This window comes from Haliotis cracherodii, unplaced genomic scaffold (assembly GCF_022045235.1).
Source record: "Haliotis cracherodii isolate W230 unplaced genomic scaffold, xgHalCrac1.p SCAF_23, whole genome shotgun sequence".
Taxonomy (NCBI): Eukaryota; Metazoa; Mollusca; class Gastropoda; order Lepetellida; family Haliotidae; genus Haliotis; species Haliotis cracherodii.
In genome coordinates this window covers 9,360,325-9,386,072 of record NW_027266279.1, presented here as the reverse complement: position 1 = coordinate 9,386,072, position 25,748 = coordinate 9,360,325, and the positions used below count along the sequence as shown (strand labels likewise).

Sequence of the window (25,748 nt, the reverse complement as noted above, 5' to 3'; positions counted from 1 at the left end):
TTTTATTGGCTGTGAGATGAAGTAAGCATTAATATCATGTTTCTTAAGTAGCCTCTGCTTGATGTGCAAATATGCTACAGATCCGGTTAACAGTCATTGTTGGGTCTAGTCTATTGCATATTTTTATACCAATGTGTTGAACCAATTAAACCTATTCTGTTTAAAATAGTTCCAGTGACCTACAATTTACATCTATTCACGTTCTGCCTCAAGGGGTCACATCACGTCACATAAGCTCACAACAGCGATACATGTTGCAATAAGCGAGACATTGTGACATCAAAAGAATTTCTCTGGCATGTATATTAGATCAACAGCCAAAACAATATGTATTCCTCAAACCAGTATTCCAGCTAATCAATATCACTAAAAATGATTATGCAAGTGTTCCTAAAAAACTGTTATTGCATAAAGAATTAGTATATTTTTTCAGATATCCGTCTCTCAGGATAAACAACCCCTTTGTATCTGAACAGCTAGGCTGGACTTCAGATTGACCTGACCGTGTAAAGATAGGTCAAGTGACCACTGAAAACATGATGGATCAGGCATCATAATGGCGGATCACTTTTTTCAGTGGTCAATGACCCTGCCCCCTGACAATCAAAGCACTGGTTTTCATGTTGGAGGGTTCCTTTAATACACCTGTAAATCTGAATATTTAAATTTTACATAACCATTAAATTTTCATATGGAACTATTTAGATGTAACTCATCCTGTAAATCTAGCTAAAACATATTTTTGTCATTTTAGCCACTTGCACGTCAAACAATCTGTAAATTATTTTTACACATGGCTATATACGCATCCAACATTCTGTAAATTATTTTTACATATAGCCACATACACGCAAAACATTCTGTAAATGAATTTCAATGTGTTACAAATTACCAGAAATCATTCTGTAATGGTTATATGGAAAATTCCTGTATGAAAATACCCAAGGACTTATGTCAAGCCCAAAACATACAATATGATATTATATCATATTCTGTTAATTAATTTCTATGTGTAACAAAGTACAAGTAAATCATTCTGAAATGGTTATATGGAAAATTCCTGTATGAAAATACTATTTACCCAAGGACTTACGTCAAGCCAAAAACATACAACATGATATTATATCATATTCTGTTAATTAATATCTATGTGTAACAAAGGTAAAGTAAATCATTCTGTGACGGTTATATGGATTTTTTTTGTATGAAAATACTATCAACCCAAGGACTGATGTTAACCCAAAAATGTACAATATGATATTATATTCCCCACTACCTACCTTCATCAATCTCCGGCAACAGAAGCAGCTTCACGCTGGGAACCACCCTCATAGTGAAATCTTCCTGTGTTCAATACATACTAGTCCCTGAGACCTCTATTTATACCTTTTTTTCACATTTTCTTCACACAATTTTCAAAAAATATACTCAATATCTCAAACAATAATTAGTTGCCTTACATATGTATACATTTGTACTACAAACGTGAAGACTTAAAGTGAAAAGTTGATGTTAATATTTTTAATGTGTAACACATTTAAAGTTAACCAAGTTCTCATCTTTATCAGGACTTGCCCTGAATGGACTAAACAGACCTGATCGAGGATATCATTTTCTCTTTCTACCATTGAGTGATCCTGCCAATTCACAACCGATGAAGATAGACCGTCTCTAGCAGTCACAAGCTGGAAACATTTGTCAAATTGTAATCAACTTTGTGTGCTCATCTTTATCAAAATGGATTGCCCGGAATCAAGGATTCGTACTTGTGGGAGAGTTGAAAGCGGTGTAACTGACTATCACTGACACATTTCTACCATTTAGTCGCAGCAGAACCCTCACACGATCAAGTTGAACACTAAACTAAACAGAATTTTACCATAAGATGGACGTTCTAGTTGAACATAAATACATCTCATTCTGAAAAACTACAATTTTGCAATTTCAGAGTAACAGTCCATAAATCAATCCATGATGTCCTGATCTTCAAAAAACAGTCCACAAAACACAAGGTCCTTCCTCGAAATGTGTTTGTATATATCCACAAAAAGACCTGTTATATGCGGTGTGTGTGTATGTCGTACACCACCACGACACAAGAGCACAGGATTGTTCCGGTAAATTCCAGTCAATCAACAGGTCGGCAACACCTGGCTGGGAATCAATGTTTAACAAAGAAGCAGGTAGTGATTGTTTACATCATGTATTTGTGTTAGCTGGCTGGCCAGTTTGCCAGGTCACTCGCGGTGTTATTAATCGCTCAGGGCTGTAATAACTGGACTGTATAACATCAAGTAAATGACCACTCTTGCAGTTCACTAGCCTCATTTCACATGACGGAAAATCCCCAAAGGTGAACCCGTTGAGCACAGTACCTCACAGGGTGAGTGAGTGATGGAGGTATGTTTCGTATTGATTAATGACAGCCCAAATATGGTGGATTTTATTAACAGTGGTCAATAGTGTGAGCATCAATCCACGTCGTCATGGTGACATATTTCCTAGAGGTCATTATGACAGCTATATCATGGTGGGTTTTAAAAACAGTGGTCAATAGTGTGAGCATCAATCCACATCGTCATGGTGACACACTTCCTAGAGGTCATCACGACAGCTATATCATGGTGGGTTTTAAAACAGTGGTCAATGGTGCGAGCATCAATCCATGTTGTCATGGTGACATATTTCTTAGAGGTCATTATGACAGCTATATCATGGCGGATTTTAAAAACAGTGGTCAATAGTGTGAGCATCAATCCACGTTGTCATGGTGACACATCAGCCAGGTTACATTTGTCATCCTTCCCTGCTAACCAACATCCACCAATATGAACTACCCATACTCAGATGCCTTCGTGTCCACCTTTTTTGGTCAGTTCACAATAACCACGGTAACAAGGGACCGCTTCTGTCCTGGAATCCTCACAAACTATAACAACACAAGAAGAGCAGCACCAAGCCTTCTTTCAGGAGAAAATACGGTAATATTTTACACTCTCATGAATATATGCCCTTTTTCCTGAGCAGAAAAGCAAATACGTTCACAGAATTGGCTTTGTACAATCCCAAAGCTAGGTCAACCCATTGCCTTTTTTGACGACCTTGCTCATTGAGACCATACATTTTATTGCTTAATATGGTCGCAACTAGTCTCAGTGAGTTTCACCTTGATTGATTGGTCTACAGGTGACAGGTGTCACACACCTGTATATTACCTGGCCCACCTGTGAGGAAAGTATGCTGACTTCTTTCACTCCTCCTACTCTCACTACAAGCCAACCCATCTGAGTCCATATCCTTGAACAAGTCTTCGGGTAATATAGATCCGAGGTGCACATAAGCAATAATTCACGATTCAAACTGCCTTTGTAGACTGAGAGATTTATTGATGGATTTAATGTATGTCAGAAAACAGACTGATGATTTGTTTTTATACCATATTGCATGCTATCGCTTTGTTCATAAGGCGGTTGGGTTGACTTGTGGTTAAAATGTCACTCTGTCCCAACAAGAGTACAACATGTTAAGCTGATATTGGGGTCTCTTATAAGCCATAAAACTGATGGTATTTTCAAAAAGTTGTGTAAACCTATCTAAAAAAATAATGATTAAAATAAATAAAATAACAATAATCATATACTCCAAAACGTTCCTGGAAACAGTCCTATTTGCTTTTTGGGCTGTGTGTAGAGGGGCCTTACCAGCCTGACTTTGCCAGGATCACCCAAACCCTTTTTGCTGCATTTTTATATATTTTAATCTGCAATTCATCATCATCATCATCATCATCATCATCACCACCACCAGCACAAACCACTGGCTCAGGGTTTTTAGTAAGAATGTCAATTATTACAGCGTTTTGTATACGTAATATTTTTGCGACCATACATAAACACTTCACCATCTGAGCACATGTATTTTTCCAAAATGTTACCTCTGAGAAGCATCTGCTGTTTAAAACCGAAGATTTTCTGTTCATATTTTTTTTAAAGTCAGGTATATCCCTCACTGCATCCAAGCTTTCACATTTCTGGCAATAGTGAAACATGATTGTTCCTAAATCTTGAATGGAATAACGGTGAAGCATATTTACTTGACAAGACGCAATGTCAGCATACATTTTAATCTCGGTTGGCCAAAATCAGACAGTCCAGCATTCAACACATTGCTAATCTTTACAACTGCCCCGGGCTTTTGCATGTTCTGCAAATTTTGAAGGTATTGAACCTGCACACAGAGAGATGACGCAGATTAGCAGACACGTACGTCAATGCTTCAACATACTTCATGCAACATTCACACTCTACTCAGAAATAATTTTTGTTATTTGAATGTCAAACCAAGATAGTTGTTGCAAAGTCCTGTTCGTGTAGCACATCGTTAAGATCACTGTACATTTCCACAACCATATATAATGTCATCAAGGCTAAAAATACAATTGGAGCTGGGTCCCTGATTAATTATTTAGAGTGAAGTTGAAATAGTTCCCTTCCGTTGTTCCTGAGCAATGAAGACAGACCTGGGGCTCTCCAACCTGTCACGATATCTAACCTGATTATAGGGGTATTTGAACATCAAAGATCACACAAAAAATTCAGACACAGGCTGAAACAAGCTGACATCCATTTCTTCCTGACATTGGGAGAAAAGAATTGGTTGGATGGTTTGTTGTTTAACGCCACACTCAGCAATATTCCAGCTATATGACGGCGGTCTGTAAATAATCCAGTCTGGACCAGACAATCCAGTGATCGACATCATGAGCATCGATCCATGCAATTGGGATCGATGACATGCATCAACCAAGTCAGCGAGTCTGACCACCCGATCCCGTTAGTCGCCTTTTACGACAAGTATAGTCACCTTTTACGGCAAGCATGGATTGCTGAAGACCTATTCTACCCCAGAATCTTCACGGGGAGAAAAAAAAGGGTGAGTGAGTGAGTTGGGTTCAATGCCGCTCAGTGTTCCAGTCATATCACAGGTTAGTGTGGGAGGAAAGTCCGAAGTGATGCAGGTCTCACATTGGAGAAACCCACAAGCACGGGTATGCAGGGATGAGAATGGATATTTTTCTTATCAGCTGAAACTTCTTGGAGCATGGTCCATTATTTGGGGGTGTTTATGGGGGTTGTTTCACAAATTTGTGGTCAATAAATTTCGCAGATCCACGGAATATTCTCACCCCTGGGTATGGTGCTGACAAACCTAGAATCAGGTTGAACCAGGATTCGAAACCACAATCAGAGGCTTGCCCATGGGACGCGCCTTAGATGACCTGGCTACCCGTGCCCCCTGGAGAAAACAGAATTGCCAGTGATCTGAATGATTCTGTGAAAATTAAAATGAGTTGCAGTTGAGGCAAAACAATGATGGAAATGATGCTGTAACTATACCTTTAATTGCACACAAAAACATTCTTACCATAGACACAGCAGTGAAAACAAATTTTACAACATGGTCGCCATAGTGGCCATGTTTAAAATTTGATCACAGAACTTATTGGTACCAACTGTTTGTTTGACTGAAAATAGCTGTAAAACAGGACAAAAGACGAACCCATATCAATGGAACTAAGAGCATGAGACAAGAAACCTGATACAATTAACATATTCCTGAATGAATATTTTATACGGTCACTGCCCACCCATGACCTTATTGTTCCACCATTAGCTATCTTAAAAGATGTGAATTTTTAATGGATATTGCTTTTTTCTTTAATCTGTATCAGGAACTCTTTAAGAAAAATACCTAAGTGGTAGAAGTCAACACTTGCTACCCATCCATTCCAAACCCGCATCCAATAACCCTGCCATGCATCCAAACCCTACCACCCATCCAATAACCCTGCCACCCATCCAATAACCCTACCACCCATCCCATAACCCTGCCACTCATCCAATAATCCTACCACCCATCCAATAACCCTACCACCCATCCAATAACCCTACCACCCAATCCAATAACCCTACCACCCCATCCAATAACCCTACCCCCTACCCAATAACCCTAGCCCTCATCCAATAAACTTCCCCCTATCCAATAACCTTACCCACAATCCAATAACCTACCCCACATCCCTAAGGAAGACATCCAGTGCTTACTTAGGTACTGATCTTGGTAAGGAAGACATCAAGTGCTTACTTAGGTATTGATCTTGGTAAGGAAGACATCCAGTGCTTACTTAGGTACTGCTCTTGGTAAGGAAGACATCCAGTGCTTACTTAGGTACCGATCTTGGTAAGGAAGACATCAAGTGCTTACTTAGGTATTGATCTTGGTAAGGAAGACATCCTGTGCTTACTTAGGTACTGCTCTTGGTAAGGAAAACATCCTGTGCTTACTTAGGTACTGCTCTTGGTAAGGAAGACATCCAGTGCTTACTTAGGTACTGATCTTGGTAAGGAAGACATCCAGTGCTTACTTAGGTACTGATCTTGGTAAGGAAGACATCCAGTGCTTACTTAGGTACTGATCTTGGTAAGGAAGACATCCAGCGCTTACTTAGGTACCGATCTTGGTAAGGAAGACATCAAGTGCTTACTTAGGTATTGATCTTGGTAAGGAAGACATCCTGTGCTTACTTAGGTACTGCTCTTGGTAAGGAAGACATCCAGTGCTTACTTAGGTACTGATCTTGGTAAGGAAGACATCCTGTGCTTACTTAGGTACTGATCTTGGTAAGGAAGACATCTAGTGCTTACTTAGGTACTGATCTTGGTAAGGAAGACATCTAGTGCTTACTTAGGTACTGGTCTTTTGCATGGTAAGGTAGTCATCCAGTGTTGAACCTCACTCACTCACTCACTTCAAGTCTTACGTAAACTACCCAAATACCAAAGCCTTGATCAGCAAAAAGTTTTGCCCAGTTTGTCGGTGCACCTTCCTTGTTTCAACTGGCATATATAAGTTGCTTATTTCTGCATGGGGCACACACCAGCATCACCAACTATTACCAAACATTCCCAGACTATTACTAAAACAATATTAATTGACGAAATGAGAAACAACGACAAACCAAATTACAATACAACACTCCATTTTACCTTCCTGTTGAAACTCATCTGCGAATATATCCACAATAAATGGAGCGTATTTACTCCATTCTTCCATCGTCGAAACTTCCTACATTATATCATTCTTGGCTCCGGGCCAAAAACTTGAATGGAAATTACTTATTTCTTCCATAAATTTTATGACTCTCCTTCATGCCCTGGAGAAGCCTGTAAAGATCTCAATGGGGCAAACTATCAATTCTATTTTTGTATATCAGTAAGTCTATGTATCTAGGCAAACTGAGAAAAAGCTTCATTGAGAAGACTGCAAGAATCGACCAATCGTTGTGGACAAGTCCTGCTCTCACAACAACCTCACTCCTGTGTCCCCATACTGTATCTTAATCCAATCACTACGGCCGTCTTCCTTTACACATTCGGTCGTTCTACACTCATAGTCCTCGCACACAATTTCCCAAATCTGTACCATTAGGTTTCTGGACCATTCCGTCCAAACTGGGACAATCATCTTTGGATGTAGCCCATTAAAACTGGATTGGTTAGTTTCGATCTAAAGGTCCCATTTATGAAAGCAAGCATTTAGCTGGACTACACGCAAGCGATACCGGTCCCTCCCTCAGTTCCATTTAGTTGAGGAATTCTTAGCTTGCCGTTCGCGATCTCCGGCAGAGAATTTACGACAGAAAGTCAATACGAGAGCTAGTATTGATCGGGTCCGAACAGACTAGAAGCGATGCCTCTGCTCTATCTGACACAGTCGTAGCAAAGTGTGGCGTAAAATCCCAGTATCTACATGGGTGCTTCACAATACAAACTTGATCACAGGGGCGGGATTACATGTTGTATTTCAATCACAGACTGTAATGCACAAGTTCAGCTGCCAATCTCACTTTGTTCTTCCTCCCATCACACGAGTGTCTCTCCGGCCTTAATTAACAGGAGTCAAGTGCTGGCAATATGGTTTTAATTAGTGTCCACACTAAGTCAGTTAGAGCCTTGCAGATAGCTGGTAACAAGATCGCTGGAGCCTATTAGGCTTATTGAATAGGCTCAGCCTAAAAACATCATCACTGACATTCATGGGTGTTTGATTAGAAGAGATTTGGGCCATGATTCCAACCGTATTGATCTCTGGGGAGACGGACGTCCTTTCTCAGGGACTTGCTTCATACCTCTGATACTTCTAATGCCATATTTCCTTAATCACGGCCTGTAGCTGAGCCCTTGACAGCTTTGTTGATTAAACGCTGGCAATTAGAGTTAAACAAACATACCACTAGGACAAATGTGTTTACACACTACAGATGGCCTTGCAACGGAAATGTAGTTCTTTTGATATAAAGCTGATATCTTTGAATTTAATCATTTTTTCGGATTAACAGCGTTGACATGGTATAAAAATACAGTGTTGCATACTTTATAAATTTATTTTTTTCATACATCTTATACATATTATTATATTGTTAGATTTCAGCTTTCAGCTTATTATTGTGGAATGATAATTTTTATGATCAAACTTTGCAAACTCTATCAGTAATTTTTTTCATACATTTTATATATTGTTCATAGAAGTAGGTTCTATCGGCTAATTATTGCTGACATTGTATACATTGTTATGCAATGTTGCAAACTTCATTGAGAATATTTTAATACTTCTTATATCATCATTTGTGTGACATTAATAACGGGATTAATGGGATCGGGTGGTCAGACTTGCTGACTTGTTTGATGCATGTCATCGTATCCCAATCGCGTGGATCGATGCTCATGATGTCACGGGATTGTCTGGTCCAGACTTGATTATTTACAGACCGCTGTCATATAGCTGGAATATTGCTGAGTGCGGTGTTAAACAACAAACAATCAATCAACAATGCACTGGAAAGTTGCCAAGTAAATATAATTTGTTCAATATTCAAGCTTGTCGGTAGAACTTAGCAGGTGCTTTCTGCTTATTATTGCTATCATTTGTCAGATTTAGAAATTCTGTAACAAGAGTGAGTCAATATCCCAAAGGAGGATCTTTTATGCAATCAACACTGAATCTTTTATTGAATGATCCAGAATTGACGATGGGCAGCCTTCATCAGCACAAATGTCATATAGAGAATCTCACCCAAGTGTCTTTTGATATCAAATATATCAACACTCGGGTGAGATTTTATTTATCATCCAACATCATTCTTCCAACGTTTGTAACAGTATTAAGCAGTGTCTTCAGTGTAAGAAGTACTGCTAACAGCTTCAGTAGCAGAGCCATTAGTGATGTCATTTGATTGTGACGTCAAGGTATCCAATGATGTCACAATGGTCTGCAAAGCATTGTGATGCAATTTCATTGCAGCGATATCTACAATGTTTGGATGAGAAATATGATTCCTTTACAATAACAAAATAAAAAAATCCTTTACAACTCTTCACATAGCAAGCACAAAGCACAGACAATGTTCTGAAAAAAACAAATCCTTATGTAACCTATGCAATTACCAGGTGATAACATTGTGCCAAAAACTATTTCAGTGAAAAATAACATCTTTTAACACTTCAGGCCAAATGGTGCTCTCCTTGTCTAAAACCATGAAACACATTCTAGGGAATAAAACCCTATATTTGACCATCCCTGAACACACAACGTCACTTCATCATCATTTTCCTAAAAGAAATTTCTCATCCATACCTAATTTTAAAAGTAGTTGAAAAAGGTCAACTATCTTTGAGCAATGATGTGGAGCTACTCACTGCGATCGGAAGATTTAATGTGCAAAGTGCTTCCTGCGAGGTTGAATGTATCACAGTTGATGGGAAGAGGCGTCTTAGAGTCAGCTACAAATACATCCACTTTGGAACAATCCAGGTTCCGACGCTCCAGTATGGGATGAAGAGTCTCTCTGGAAGACGACACAATGCCAGAGAAGTGTTAACACAACATGAGACAGGTGACAACACAACTAAGTCACTCAGGTGTTAAGGTGAGGTGAGGTGAGGTGAGGTGAAATGGGGTTTAACGTCGCGTCCAAGATTATTGCACTTATATAGCGACGTGCATGTACGTGTGTGTGTTTGTGTGGCTGCTTGTACTAGTCCAGACTGATGCCGATTGCTAGCTCACTGACATACCATGCTGCAGTTTAACATGAATACCCGACTCAGACACAGTATACTGACTCCGAGCCACCAGTCCTCGTTTAAGCCCCTTAATGCCTAGCACCAGACAGGGTAACAACAAGTACCATCTTTTAACGTCTGGTATGATGCTGTCGGGGATCGAACCCCGGACCTTCCCCTCTCCGGGCGGACGCTCTACCACTAGACCACAGAGGCGGTCCTCAGGTGTTAAGAATACAGTTTTCTTTTTCCTTTACACTGGTTTGGATGTTGTTGGTTTTTTTCCTGTTCATTGATTGTCTGGTCCAGACTCGATTATTTACAGACCGCTGACACATTGCTGGAATACTGCTGAGTGCAGCGTTAAAAAATAAATGAACAATTAACTGCTGAAGCATATTTCGTGATGGCTTCTGTAGCTGTTACTGTGTGACATAATATCTATCTAGATATTCAAATGCCTGCAAGTTTTTAAAAACTGAGCATAGACTTACTGCAGTGTGACGTTCTTGACAGCAGCGACCACCTCTACATCCTCACCATCAATGTTGTCCGCAAACCTTAACGTGAAGTAGTCGTCTACAGAGGGCAACTGCAACGTGAGGATATACAATGATATACAATGATAGACAGTGAGAGGCACTGACATAGTGATACACAGTGAAGTACAATGATATAGAAGTATATACATGTATCAGCATTGGAGTTACTGTGTTCGACATATTAAGCTCCCCATTCTAATAAGCGCCCACGACAATATTTGCTAATATATTGGCGAGTGAACAATCCAAATTAGCACCCCTTCCAATTGAAATACGCATTTGTGTGTTATTTGCACCCCTAATTATGGGCAATTAAATTCTGGAAAATATATCTGTTGTATATAAACATTTCAAGCTGTCACCATAAACCACGAAATTTATCTTTCAACTCTGTTTTTTTCACCAAAATAATATATTCTAATAAGAGCCCCCTATTTCTAATTTTGAAAGTGCCCTGGGCGCTTATTATGTCGAATACAGTAGACCACAGCTTGTCAGCAGTATGTTCAAGGGAAGCCTAAAGTGCAGGTCCTAGGTTTTACCACTTCGGCGTCATGAGCAAGTGCTTTACCCACTTGGCTATCCCACCATCCCTGGTACCCACAAGCAGGAGTATGGTACTGGAAAACCAAGCATGATAATCTAAGATGGCATGCTTGGGCTGAGAATGAGATGAGAACTGTAGAACCTCCAGACCATCACTTGTACCTACCCTAGACTGTTGTCTGAATAGAACCCTCCAGAACATCACTTGTACCTACCCTAGACTGTTGTCTAAGTAGAACCTCCAGAACATCACTTGTACCTACCCTAGACTGTTACCTAAGTAGAACCTCCAGAACATCACTTGTACCTACCCTAGACTGTTACCTAAGTGGAACCTCCAGAACATCACTTGTACCTACCCTAGACTGTTGTCTAAGTAGAACCTCCAGAACATCACTTGTACCTACCCTAGACTGTTACCTAAGTAGAACCTCCAGAACATCACTTGTACCTACCCTAGACTGTTGTCTAAGTAGAACCTCCAGAACATCACTTGTACCTACCCTAGACTGTTACCTAAGTAGAACCTCCAGAACATCACTTGTACCTACCCTCGACTGTTGTCTGAGCGGAACCCTCCCAGATGGAGGGAGACCAGGGTCCCCATTGATGTCCTCTAGTCCCCCGTCCTCTTTTAGTCCTTCGCTTGCATCCCGACTTTCTGAATCATGGTCTGGGGAATTGGCCATGTTCAGCCCCGAGTCTAGACTCTGGCTATGTCGGATGAAGCCGTCCTGTCAACCAGACAACAAACATCATGGTGGGTCAGTCTTAGAATATATTGTTGGGTTTTCAAATTGATATCTTCACCCGGAAGTAAAGTGTGATGTTGTGATCACATGCATGGCTGTGTTGTGATGGTCAGTGGTTATAAGGACAGACAGTTCAACTATAGTACAACTGTGAGAGATACCTGCAGGAAAACAGTTCCCTTGACAAAGTTGATATTATGTTGTCTATATGGTGTCATACATGTGTTATTTCACTTGTTGTGTCATGCATGGTGTTCAGTGTCATATTTCATGAATGATGTTATGCATGGTGTCTCGTTTTATGCATGGTGTCTTGTTTTATGCATGGTGTCAAGTTTCATGCATAGTGTCTTGTTTTATGCATGGTGTCTTGTTTTATGCATGGTGTCTTGTTTCATGCATGGTGTCTTGTTTCATGCATGGTGTCAAGTTTCATGCATGGTGTCTTGTTTTATGCATGGTGTCTTGTTTTATGCATGGTGTCAAGTTTCATGCATGGTATCAAGTTTCATGCATGGTGTCTTGTTTTATGCATGGTGTCAAGTTTCATGCATGGTGTCTTGTTTTATGCATGGTGTCTTGTTTTATGCATGGTGTCAAGTTTCATGCATGGTGTCAATTTTCATGCATGGTGTCTGATTTCATGTGTGATATCTGATTACATGCAATGTGTCCAGTTTCAAGCATGGTGTCTGGTTTAAAGTGTGGTATCTGGTTTCAAATATGGTGTCTGGTTTCAAGCATGGTGACTTGTTTCAAGCATGGTGACTTGTTTCAAGCATGGTGTCTGGTTTCAAGCATGGTGTCTTACATCATGCAGCATCTAGTTTCATGTGTGTCATGAAGGATGGTGTCTTGTGTCATGCATGGTGTCGTGTGTTATGCACGGTGTCCTGTTTCATGCAGTGTCTAGTTTCAAGCATGGTGTATAGTTTCATGGATGGTGCCCAGTTTCATGAATGCTGTCTAGTTTCATGTGTGGTGTCATGGACGGTGCCATTCATAATGTCAAGTGTGGTTTCTTGTACAGCAGTGTCACATATGGTCAATATATACAGAGTTTCAAACAGGACGTCAAATTAACCATCTGACATCCAATATATAACATTTGTCTTACTGACAAACTGAAACACTTAATAATCACACTGACCACAGAAAATAAAATCACAAATGAAATCAACATAAATCTGTTGCTCAGGAACAAAGATAAGAAAAGGTCTCACAGATAATTGAGCGGAGTCAACAATTTCCCTTCACCAGATCAGTCTGACACAGGCCATACCACGCAATCCAACATATGTTAATTCTAGCCTTTTGTTTTATCCCAAAAAATATTCCATCTACGTCATTATAATAATCAATTATATCCATGAAATACATATTACCTTATATGACCACGCCTTCATATGACATGCAGCAAGTAGTGTGTCAATATCATCTGAACAAAGACACACATGACCAAGCATGTGATATGTACGTAGGATACAGCAGTCTGGATATGGGCAACGCTAACAACAGCTGTTCATACAGGTGATATTAACATTTATTACATGGAAATTGACATCCTGTAATGACCTACATTTACCAACCACTGATCAAGAGTATTATTTATCAGCTAGTAGGTCAAATAATCAAATCAAATAATTATTACCTTTTTTTAATTAAATACCTGGAATAATGACTGAATTTGTACCTGAGATTCATCCAAGCTACCCGACCCCATTTTACCTTACCCTACCTGGGTACCCAACCCATTTTACCTTACCCTACCTGGGTACCCAACCCATTTTACCTTACTCTACCTGGGTACCCAACCCATTTTTCCTTACTCTACCTGGGTACCCAACCCATTTTACCACACTGTACCTGGGTACCCTACCCATTTTACCTCACTGTACCTGGGTACCCAACCCATTTTACCTTACCCTACCCAGGTACCCAACCCATTTTACCTTGCTTAACCCCTTGTCCCTGTGAAGGACATAAAGTGAGTGAGTGAGTTTGGTTTAACGCCGCTTTTAACATTATTCCGTTTATATCACAGCGTGTCAGTTTAATGTGAGAGGAAAGCCCGAAGTGATGCAGGTCTCAGACGTTTACCACTTCGGTGAAACCCACGAGTCAGGTATGGTGCTGACAAACCTAGAAACATAATCGAGGCAAACCGGGATTCAAACCCACAATCATAAGTTTCTGGCATGACCAACTGACACAACATTGCACAGCGAATTGCAGCGCCTTAGATAAACAGGGCCACTGTGCCCCTTGAAGGATATAAAGATTAGATTATTTCATATATTGTACCCATGCATGAATCTCATTACATTAAGCTGAAATGATAACATCCCAAAAAATATTATTTGGACATTCCAGTTGAAACTTCATTAATCTTACATTCTTCACGATACTCTTTTTCTTGACTGCCTTTTTTCGTTTTAACCTCCTTTCAATATCACTGGGGGATCTTGATCTGAAATAGAATTGCCACACATAATGTCGAGTAAGACACTGACCAGGTAAATATAGTAAGGATCTATCAGAGAGTACATATAGACATTTCCTGATGGCACTGATTCAAGAAGAGGTGTTGATCCACACCTTGTGTAAACAAACGTTTCTGGTTCAAAACTGTGCAAATAACCAAATGTAAACGACAGAGGTTCGAAAATAGATATGAACAAAATTGTCCTATGAACCAGACTATTTCATTCATAAAAATCCTGAAATTCTTATATTGGCCATCAAACATGTTTGAGAGAGAACCCAAAGTTGAAATGTTTACCTTATGCTAGGAAGAACATTACTGTAAAGCTAATACTAAAACAATAATAAAATAAAATAAAATTAAAAAAAACGAACACATAACATTAAATCATATATTGAGCTGATGACATTTTAAGGTATCTCATGTAATATTGAACAATTATACCTGTTCTTTATATACATATTGAACTGCAGCCCAGAACATGTATAACAAGTCAATGTTGTATGGAGCCTATTTCTGATCTCTCTGTGTTAAATTTTCAACCAACTGTTACGACATCCCTGTGGATTTGGTTTTGTACACCAGTCGCACTGTGTCTCCATTCTCAACACTTTACACAATAGACCTTTAAACATTGCAGCTTTAATCACAACATGGGATTATCCTTTTCCTCCCAAGCAGGATGCCCAAGCCTTATCCTCTGGAGCAGGATGTGGAAGATGAGTGGTGATGTATTATCTACAAGCACTGAACATCTCTCCACCATCATCCTGCTTTTGTAGCAACACCAGTGTTGTCTACTCAACTACATCTACAACTACATCACTGTGTACGCTCCTTGACGGGGAGGCTGGTCATTAACAGGATGGTAATTGACCCTAATTAAAGAGGTGTCATCCCAAAGGATTAATCTGTGATGACAGGATTAGCGGAGGCGATGAACCAAAACATTGTACAAAATATGAATAAACAAAAAGAAATCATTTTACATTTAATCCGAAGAAATATTTTCACTGCAGTGATCAATATGAACACAATCAGTGGTCAGTACTCAAACTTGATGAAGCAGTCATAAAATATGATACTTTTCCTCAACTGTTTGTTTGATGTTTACCACCTCACCTGCAATATTTCAGAAATAGGACGGCGGTCCATAAATAATCAAGTCCTGACCAATAATCCAGTGGGTGACATCATGAACATTGATCTATTCAGTTGGGTTATGATTACATTGCATGAACCAAGTCAGCGAGCCTGACCACCCGATCCTGTTAGTCGTCTCTTATGACAAGCTGGGGTGGTGAAGACCTATTCTAACTCGAATCTTTACGGGTAAATGCCATGACAATTTATCCTATGAAGTGAGTGAATCTGTAGGGAACAGTATTTCAGGAATATCGCGGTGTGACAGCTTAATGTGGAGGTGAGGTGAAATTGGGTTTAACGTCGTGACCAAGATTACTGCACTTATATAGCGACGTGCATGTACGTGTGTGTGTTTTTGTGGCTTCTTGTACTAGTCTGGACTGATGCCGATTTATAGTGCTAGCCCACTAAGATACCATGCCGCAGTTTAACATGAATACCCCACTCAGACACAATATACTGACTTTGAGCCGACCAGTCCTTGTTTAAGCCCCTAAATGCCGAGCGCCAGACAGGGTAACAACAAGTGCCATCTTTTAACGTCTTGGTATGACGCGGCTGGGGATCGAACCCCGGACCTTCCGCTCTCCGGTCGGACGCCCTACCACTAGACCACGGAGGCAGTCACTTAATGTAGATGAAAAGATCAGTGTGATGCGAGTCACAGATCCTTCCCTCTGTGATGATTCTCATGGAGAGGGATGTGTTGTTTTGTTTATTTTTTAATGCTGCACTCAGCAATATTCCAGTTTTATGGCGGCAGTTTTTAAATAATCAAGTATAGACCAAACAATCCAGTGATTGATATTGTGAGCAACAATCCACACTGTCCGGATATGATGATATGCAATCAACCAAGTCTCTTAACCTGACCACCCGATTCATTATACACCTATGGTAGGGACATGATACTGATATTGACACAGGATCGTATTAAGGAACAATCTAGATTCAAACCTATGGCACAATGAAGGGAGGCAACTCTCACAACAAATTTGGTATAAAGTAGTGCCTAATATTTGACAGTTTTCACCCCTCTCTATTGTACAAAACACCATCTTACAAGGATATATTCTGACACACTTTGAAAACACATATTCAAATTCTTGTAATATTTGGCATATTGGCCACAAAAATCAAATCAAGTTGTTCTATCTCATGGATAGTCAAACACAACAATGTCATTAAAAGTAGACAATTTATGGATAACAACTCATTTTTTACTGAAAAGGCGACGTTTCGGTATAGATCTTTATACCGTTGTCAACCTAGACAGTGGTATAAGGGTCTATACTGAATATTGCCTTTACAGTCAATTAAGAAGTTGTTATCCATAAATTGTGTCTACTTTGTCATCTGTCAACTTCTAAGATATGCCAATCAAACAATTCACAACAATGTTATGTACGGGTTTGAATCTTATTTCGGGATGTACTGAAAGAATAGTTTTCTTGTCTTTCGAGCTAGAATTGATTATGTGTTTTCATTGTGTTGGTGAATGTTTGTGTGTAAGTAAATGTACCTTTTCGCCTTCTCTGTGTTCTTGATGTAGATACCATCTACAGTATCCTCATCCCCCTCAGACTCCTCCCCAGCCTCACTGTTGCTATGGTTACCAGACTCAGGGGACGAGATGTGGGATAAAATGGGTTTACCTGAAAGAAAACACACATCGATATAATGAGCTGAAATGGGGTACCATTGTGTCCAAGATTACTGCACTTATATAGCCATATGTGTGTGGCTGCTTGTACTAGTCCAGACTAATGCGGATTTCCCAGTGCTAGCCCACTAAGATACCATTCTGCAGTTTAACATGAATACCCCACTCAGACACAGAATACTGACTCCAAGCTGACCAGTCCTTGTTTTAGCCCCTTAATGCCGAGCACCAGGCAGGGTAACAACAAGTACCACCTTTTAACGTCTTTTAGTATGACACACGATCGACCCCAACCTTCCGCTCTACAGGTGATGCTCTACCACTAGACCATGGAGGTCTCTATATAATGACCATGGTATAACACTGCAATATCCCACAAATATCACAGCTGCGGATACCAAGTATGGGTCTTACACATCTATCCTATTTGGGAACTGGACCCAAGTCCCCTAGTGTTATAAGTAAACACTATAATATCTAACCACACTGCAAAAAAAACACCCTCACAATATGAATAACACATATTCTTCTTGTCGTTACAAAAATGTGAACGATTTTTTTTTTTTAAAAGTATAATTACTGGATACATGTCAAGTGAGTGAGTGAGTTTGGTTTTACGCCGCTTTTAGCAATATTCCAGCAATATCACTGCGGGGGGTACCAGAAATGTGCTTCACACATTGTATCCATGTCGGGAATAGAACCTGGGTCTTCGATGTGACGAGCGAACGCTTTAACTACTAGGCTACCCGACCACCCCACATGTCAAGCCATGGAGAAATAATATAACAGTGATACAATGAATACAGACACACCCCAGGGATGTGAATCAACCATACATTACATATGTAGTTGTAATGGACAACAGTCACAACCTGCAACAGGTGTTGACAATATTAAATACTATAATATTATCTGTCAAATATAGTATATTTCGTAAACAAAACCGGTACCATATTCGACGTAATAAGGGCCCAGAGAGCTCTCAAAATTAGAAATAGGGGCTCTTATTAGAATATTAATTTGGTGAAAAACAACAGAGTTGAAAGATTGTACATTTTGTGGTTGATGCTGACAGCCTGAAATGTTTATATACGACAGATATATTTTTACAGAATTTAATTTCCCATAAATAAGGATGCAGATAACACACATATTTTACAAGAATAAATAAGTCTTGTGTACATTGATCAATCGGAAGGGGCGCTAATTGGGATTGTTCACTCGCCAATATATTAGCAAATATCGCCGTGTGCTTATTAGAGCGGGGTGCTTATTACGTCGAATATGGTAATTAAACAATGTTAAGCATCCAAAACATGGCGGAGTGTCTGAGGTCTGTGACAGCTGGATGTAAATCACTCTGGTATACAAACAAAAACATTAATTAAACTATGATTCAGTCTTCATGCGTTCCATTGCAATATTACATACACCAGCATGGAAACAGGGCTAGGCAAACCAACCAATGATAGCAAGCGCACTGATGCATGCCAATGGCTAATGATACTACTGTTGGCCATTGTGACCACCCATTTCAGTCAACCTTATGACAAGCTTTGGTTCTGGGGGGTTCTGCCCTGGAATAATACACTGTGATGGCATCCTGCATGAGACATCGATGATGTACATACTACATTAATAACACAGTCTCATCACATCAACAAAGCCACATGGCAAGTAAACACATTGGACCAGATCACATCTAAATTAGAACACAAATTTGGATTGAATGTAAGTTTGGAAAAGAGATTCTGCCAAGTGAGTGAGTGTGGTTTTATGCCGCTTTAAGCAATATTCCAGCGATGTCACGACAGGGGACACCAGAAATGGGCTTTACCCATTGTACGCATGTGGGTAATCGAACCCGAGCCTTTGGCGTGATGAGGGAACGCTTTATCCACTAGGCTACCCCACCACCCGATTCAGCCCAGTAATACACTCTCGACTTCGATAATGTTGGAGTGATCATAATTTATATAAAGATGATAAATTTATTTCAAATGATACCTCATGCTCTTGTGGCGCTACTTGTGACGATACAATTCATTATTCATTCGTATGTCCAATAATTAAATTCTAAGAAATAATGTTTTATTATACAAATGGATAATTTGCAAATCAAATTCATCAATCACGGTTTAAATTGTTTAAGATTAATAATATTAATATTTAAACATATATAAAGACTGCAATGTTAAATCCTATTATTGAATGTTATCTTTCATAAGTTTGCGCTAAAATCATGTATGCAACAAGATAAGCCGATGGCCAATTTACCACTTCATTCCAATAATGGATAATAATACCGCTTACGTCTTTTGGGAGCATCAAGAACGAGATGACCTGTGAACTCTGGCTTTTTATGAATGTCAAGGTCACACTGATGGCACAGCAACAGCGGTCGGTCCTGGTTCTCCTCCGTGCACTGGGGATGATGACAAACCTACAACAAACAAACAAACAAAATAAAGTCCCATAGCACATCTATACAAGTTCATCCTATGTTGACTGCTCACATGACCACATTCTGAAAAAAAATGAAATTAAAAACGGAAATGTAGGTGTGAAAGTATTTTAATACTGAAGCCATAAATGTTATAGATAATTGACCTTTCTTCAAGTTTTTAGCACATGGCGTGAGGGGGGAGGCGTTTCATTTTTCATATTTAATAATATATTATTAAGTAAATGTGTGTTTATCTTGGGCCTAGTGGCTGTCCCAGGATGTTTGACTGGTATTTCAAGTTATGTTTTGTATACAAATCTAGCAGTAATCCTACAATAAATCTATTATTATATTTTTATGAAATTGTTTCAAAAAGCGATCGTTTATTAATTTGTTTTATTTAAACTAATTGTTCACGGTATTTTCAATTATTGATAGATGTGATTCACATATCTGATTGGTTGGACTATGTATATGGTGTATTTCATGGAGTGAGCGAGTGAGTGGGTGAATGAACGAGGGGAATCAAACCTGGGTCTTCGGCGTGAAGAGCGAGAGCTTTAACCTAAAGGCTACCCCACTGCCCACATGAAGTCAAGAAGGGGGAAACATGTGCATCATCTGTTTCCTTCGTCTGTAGGTACTTGGTGCAGTATCATGGCACGAGGCGGCATGCTTCGTATTGAGGCACACAGCGGTGAAAATCTAACACCGTAATCGACGTAATAAGCACCAGTGTCGATATTTACTAATATATAGGCTAGTGAACAATCCCAATTAGCACCCCTTCCGATTGATCAATGTTCAAAAGACTTATTTAATCATGTTTAATACGCACTCTTGTTTTAGATGCTGCCTTAATTATGAGCAATAAATTTCTGGAATATATATCTGTCGTGTATGATACACACATACTTTTCTTTTGTTTCATTTCAGACTGTCAGCATAAACTACGAAATTTACAATCTTTCAACTCTGTTTTTTCTCTCACCAAAATTATATTCTAATAAGAGCATCCTATTTCTAATTTTGAGAGCGCCCCGGGTGCTTATTATGTCGAGTATGGTAATTTAGTATGGACAATGAGATTTTTTTTTTAGGAATAATAAGTCCCATGAATATCATACATGTATTTACCAACTTGGGAAGACTGAAACATTTGGTATACGGGTTTGAAATATATCAATATATTATTTCCATGTTAGATAGAATAAAAAAAAAAATCAATGATAACATAAAACAATAATAATAATAATGACAATAGTGCTGATAATATGGATAACAATAAATAACATCAATACAAATGGAATATTATTAGCAGTAGTGGTAGTGGTGGTTTTGTGTAAATATTATTGATACCAAGAAATGATGACTGTGTCCCATTGTCCAAAAACAAGAACAAGATTTGATGTAAACAACAAACATGATCTTTCACTACAAGCATATAGACCAACACTGAGGCCTGCTCCTGTCACAGAACATGTAAACCAGAACCGTTACAAAACCTTGACGTCAACATAGAATCTCGAGTGTACGGCATCTTGTCTCTTGAGTTGTCTGATGCTGGGCATTGCGATGAATCCACACCAGGAAGTGACCTCTATCATGTGCACTGATCATTGTTTATCTTAATCTACAGCGAAATGCTGATAAAGCTTATCAAGGGGAGACGACTCATCCAGTCAAGGTGTTGGTGCAGTCAAAGACCTCAAAACTGAGGCTGGGACTGATGCAGTTGTGGGAGGCTGCTGTGTGGTTTACCTCATCTCTCGTTTGGATGATGGGCATGTATATGGGACTTAAGATTCCATTCACTGTTCAATCAATTGCTCAAGGCACTAAGTCGGACATCCTACACATTGCAAACTCTTCAGAATGTTAATCACTTCTAAATGTCTATGCATTCATCACTCTTCAATCTCCACATAAAAATGTTGACAAAATGTATATTACTTTCAAATGGGAAAATGAATATAATTACTTAAGATGATCAATATCATACACATCTGATGGACACCAGAACACTTATAAAAATTCCTGAATACATTCCTGAAGTAATACACAGTTTTCATTTTAAGATGGATTACGAACTATTGTTTGGAGCCCATCTCAAATCAGTTTGTTTGTTTGTTTGTTTGTTGTTTAACACTGCACTCAGCAATAGTGCAGCTTTATGCAGCGGTCTGAGAAATAATCAAATCTGGACCAGACAATCCAGTGATTGACATCATGAGCATCGATCCACGCAATTGGGAGACATGGACACACATCATTCAAGTCAGCAAGTTTGACCACCCTTTCCTGTTAGTCGCCTCTTACGACAAGAATTGTCGCCTTTTACGGCAAGCATGGGTTGCTGAAGACCTGTTCTACCCCGGATCTTCACGAGTTCCATCTCAAATCAAAGTCAATGTAGACATATTCAGGTCAATCTAGACATATTCAGGTCAATGTGGACATATTCAGGTCAATGTGGACATACTGTACTAAATGCCTGACGTGAAACTGAGGCATCGTCTTGGTGTATACACAGTCATCATCAACTGTCAGATTGAAGTGAAGCAGTGACAATTCACAGGATGTAATTAGTGTGCTGCTCAATAAACATTGATGTGGAATACATACTTGTTTGTGTTCAGCCTATGTCTAAGTTGGTATTTCTGCTATCCTAAATGTCTTATTTTTGGTTGATATAAATGCGATGTTTAATAATGCGAGCAAAGACCACTTGCATTTTTCGCATTTAATTCACGCTCGCGTTAATTTCACGTTTTACAGTAATAAGATTTGATTCTGCAGACAAAGTGAGTTCTGAACTTATTCTACCTCGCCAGTTCTGACAGTTGGTCTGAGTCTGAATATCCCTTTCAGGGGCGGTGGGGTAGCCTAGTGGTTAAAGCGCTTGCTTGTCATGCCAAAGGCCCGGTTTGATTCCTGACATGGATACAATGTGTGAAGGCCATTTCTGGTGTCCCCTGACTTGAGATTGCTGGAATATTGCTAAAAGCATCATTTAACCCAACTCACTCACTCACACATCAGCACCACTTTCAGGGTCCAATGGAATTTGCAATCTCAGCAAGTTTGAAACTAAACAATTGCACCACTTAACCATCTGCTAACTCAAGGCTTACTCACTAAATTTAGCAACAACCATACCCCCTAACCCCACATATACCCGAGACTGGGTGCTAATGACACTGTCTGGACCTCGTCTAGCGGACTCATGACGAAGGAGCCTCCATCTTTACCACACTTTTCTTTCAAGATGTGTTGAGTGTTGAAACAGAATATATCTACACATAACAGCTACATTGTTTATTAACAGATACATTTCTATTTGATGGGATGCATTTCCCATAATGCCTCAGTACGCCGGCCAGTTTAACGCCATGATCAACTGATAGTCTTATAAACAAGGCCCATTATACTGGTGAATTACTGCTAACTCATTCAATGGAAGAGAGTACACAACCTCCTTGGTCTCACATATAGCCGATCAATCTTTTATTACACTATACATTTCACTCCTCTAAAAACATGTTCTTGATGCTGTGGAATGCAGCTGGCTAGACTTGCTTTTATATGATCTATATTTTTTGGTTATGTTTTCCACAAAATACACATATTCTGTCATGCAGGACAAAAACTGCAGTAACGAAACATTAGAGCTGAATGTGACCATGTAAATTAGTCAATATTGATTTACACTGGTAAATCAAGTAGACAAATTTCATTTACCTTATTCGACGTAATACGCGCCCAGGGCGCTCTCAAAATTAGAAATAGGGGGCCCTTATTAGAATAGTATTTTGGTGGAAAAAAACAAAAGAGTTAAAAGATAAATTTCATGGTTTATGCTTACAGCCTGAAATGTTTGTATACAACAGATATATTTTTCCAGAATTTAACTGCCCATAACTAGGGGTGCATATAAGACACGAGTGCATATTATACACGAATAAATAAGTCTTGTGTACATTGATCAATCGGAAGGGGTGCTAATTGGGATTGTTCACTAGCAAATATATTAACAAATATCGCCGTGGGCACTTATTAGAGCGGGGAGCTTATTACGTCGAATACGGTATTCATCAAACACTTTAAGTTGTGAGAGGGCCATAGTAGAATAATTGTTTGATTTTCATTCCTGCCCATCTCACAGCCAAATATTCCAAATAATATCATTTTATAATGTCTACAGACATAAAAAATTGCTTTGAGAATTTCTTTCTTTCATTTTATGTGAATTATATGGACATTATATTACATGGATGCCTTGAATACTTTGCTTATATTATTTTCTTTTACTGGTCCGTTTCCAACTAAATAAGTAAATATATTGTTGCAAGAGTGAGTGAGTGAGTGAGTATGGTTTTAGGCCACTTTTAGCAATATTCCAGCAATATCACAGCGGGGGACACCAGAAATGGGCTTCACACATTGTACCCATGTCGGGAATGGAACCCGGGTCTTCGGCGTGATGAGCGAACGCTTTAACCACTAGGCTACCCGACTGCCCCTATTTTAGCATGATCTTTAAATTAACTACTTAGAATTGAAGGCAAGTAGGTTTGGGAGTTTGTTGTTAAAGCCGATTGTCGGATTAACGAGACTTGACTGTAACATGTTGGAATATCCCAGGGATTTTATTGATATAACTTCCATTCATATTGTAACATAAGAATGTTTCTTGCTAGAAATCTTTTTTGCATTTGAACACAATGTAATGAAATGTAAAATCAAATGACAAATGTCCCCGCGAATCAAACATGCACTACACGTATCAGTAGCCCAGAGAACGTAGTACTAGCTCACAGGTGCTGATAATCACAGTGCTTTTAAGAATGTCTTTTTCAAGTAACAGTACACCAGCAACACATATTTTACGCCCGTTTCCGATCATGGAAAGTATGTTTGAAACATAAAAAAGTTGATAAGTGTTGATAAAGTTTCTTTTTTTCAGTTTAAAAGTTGGATAAAACACCTACCCTCAGGTTTTTATTAGATATAAACCCTCATCCTCAAGATAAGACTGAGGGGCGGTTTTATCCTACACATAGAAACAAACCCCTGATATTGCCAGTTAAAAAAAGCTGGCTCTTTACAATGTACGCACAGGTGTTTTCCTTGAAACCTGTGTGAACATACACCAACTATCATTTAAAAAATCATTTTCAAAGCGATCCTTTACAATATAACAAAAAACATTTCAATTTCCAAGGATTGTGACTGAAATGACTCCAAGCAGAAAAAGGCCTTGTGATATTCAATAACTGCTGTTTACAATAGGAAATTTATTAATGGAAAAGAAAAAAACGTAATTTCCATGAAATCTATGTCAATATTGGCTTAGTCACTGCACTGATGTAACAAGACGCAGATCACTTCAAATGACGAAAAGATCGTGCACGAGTCGAACAGCCTCTCAGGGTTTGAATGTCAACAATGGTCTGTCAGCAAGGTCTTGTGGGCTATTCAGACCTATAATCCTTGTAATGCTGCGGGGATTTGCCAACAAAATGTCAGCGCCAAGGGCCGTTACTGACACACCTTGTGTTGACACTATCCACGAAGTTCACAAACAGTTGTTAAAACTACAAGTACTACCGGCTTGTGTGCTAGTCTATGCTGGGGAATATGCATGCAAATATTGAATACACTTTCTTCAGGATGGAGACTGCAAACAGCTTCTGATGAAACCAGGGATTTCTTGAAAGTGTTTCATATTATTGGATGATTGGTTAGTAAAGATTTGGCTCACCCATAAATGGAATTGTATGCCAACTTTTTCCTTCAAAAGGCAAATAAAATAAGAATTTCCATTCAAAGTGATACATATAAGAAAGTTAAATATTGCAGTTGACTGACTGGTAAGTAAAGGTTTGGCTTCTTTATCAGTGGAATTGTGCGCAAACATTGAATACTCTCTAAAAGACAAGCAATGAAGTTAACTTTTCTCTTTAGTGAGTGAGTGAGTATGGTTTTACGCCGCTTTTAGCAATATTCCAGCAATATCACGGCGGGGGACACCACAACTTAGT

At 39.1% G+C, this 25,748-nt stretch overlaps 1 protein-coding gene across 7 annotated transcripts in view; it reads right to left on the bottom strand.

Annotated features, from left to right (window-relative positions):
- The window catches only part of LOC139471871 (pleckstrin homology domain-containing family G member 5-like), a 210,484-nt gene that overhangs the window by 66,815 nt on the left and 117,921 nt on the right, over positions 1–25,748 (bottom strand). For all 7 annotated transcript variants that reach the window (XM_071254380.1, XM_071254382.1, XM_071254379.1 and 4 more), the window contains exons 3-8: positions 19,572–19,701; positions 17,115–17,247; positions 14,356–14,431; positions 11,761–11,943; positions 10,616–10,713; positions 9,756–9,904 (exon numbers count right to left, since the gene is read on the bottom strand). In XM_071254380.1, coding sequence (XP_071110481.1) covers positions 9,756–9,904; positions 10,616–10,713; positions 11,761–11,943; positions 14,356–14,431; positions 17,115–17,247; positions 19,572–19,701 — 769 coding nt within the window. The remainder of the gene's footprint in view (positions 1–9,755; positions 9,905–10,615; positions 10,714–11,760; positions 11,944–14,355; positions 14,432–17,114; positions 17,248–19,571; positions 19,702–25,748) is intronic.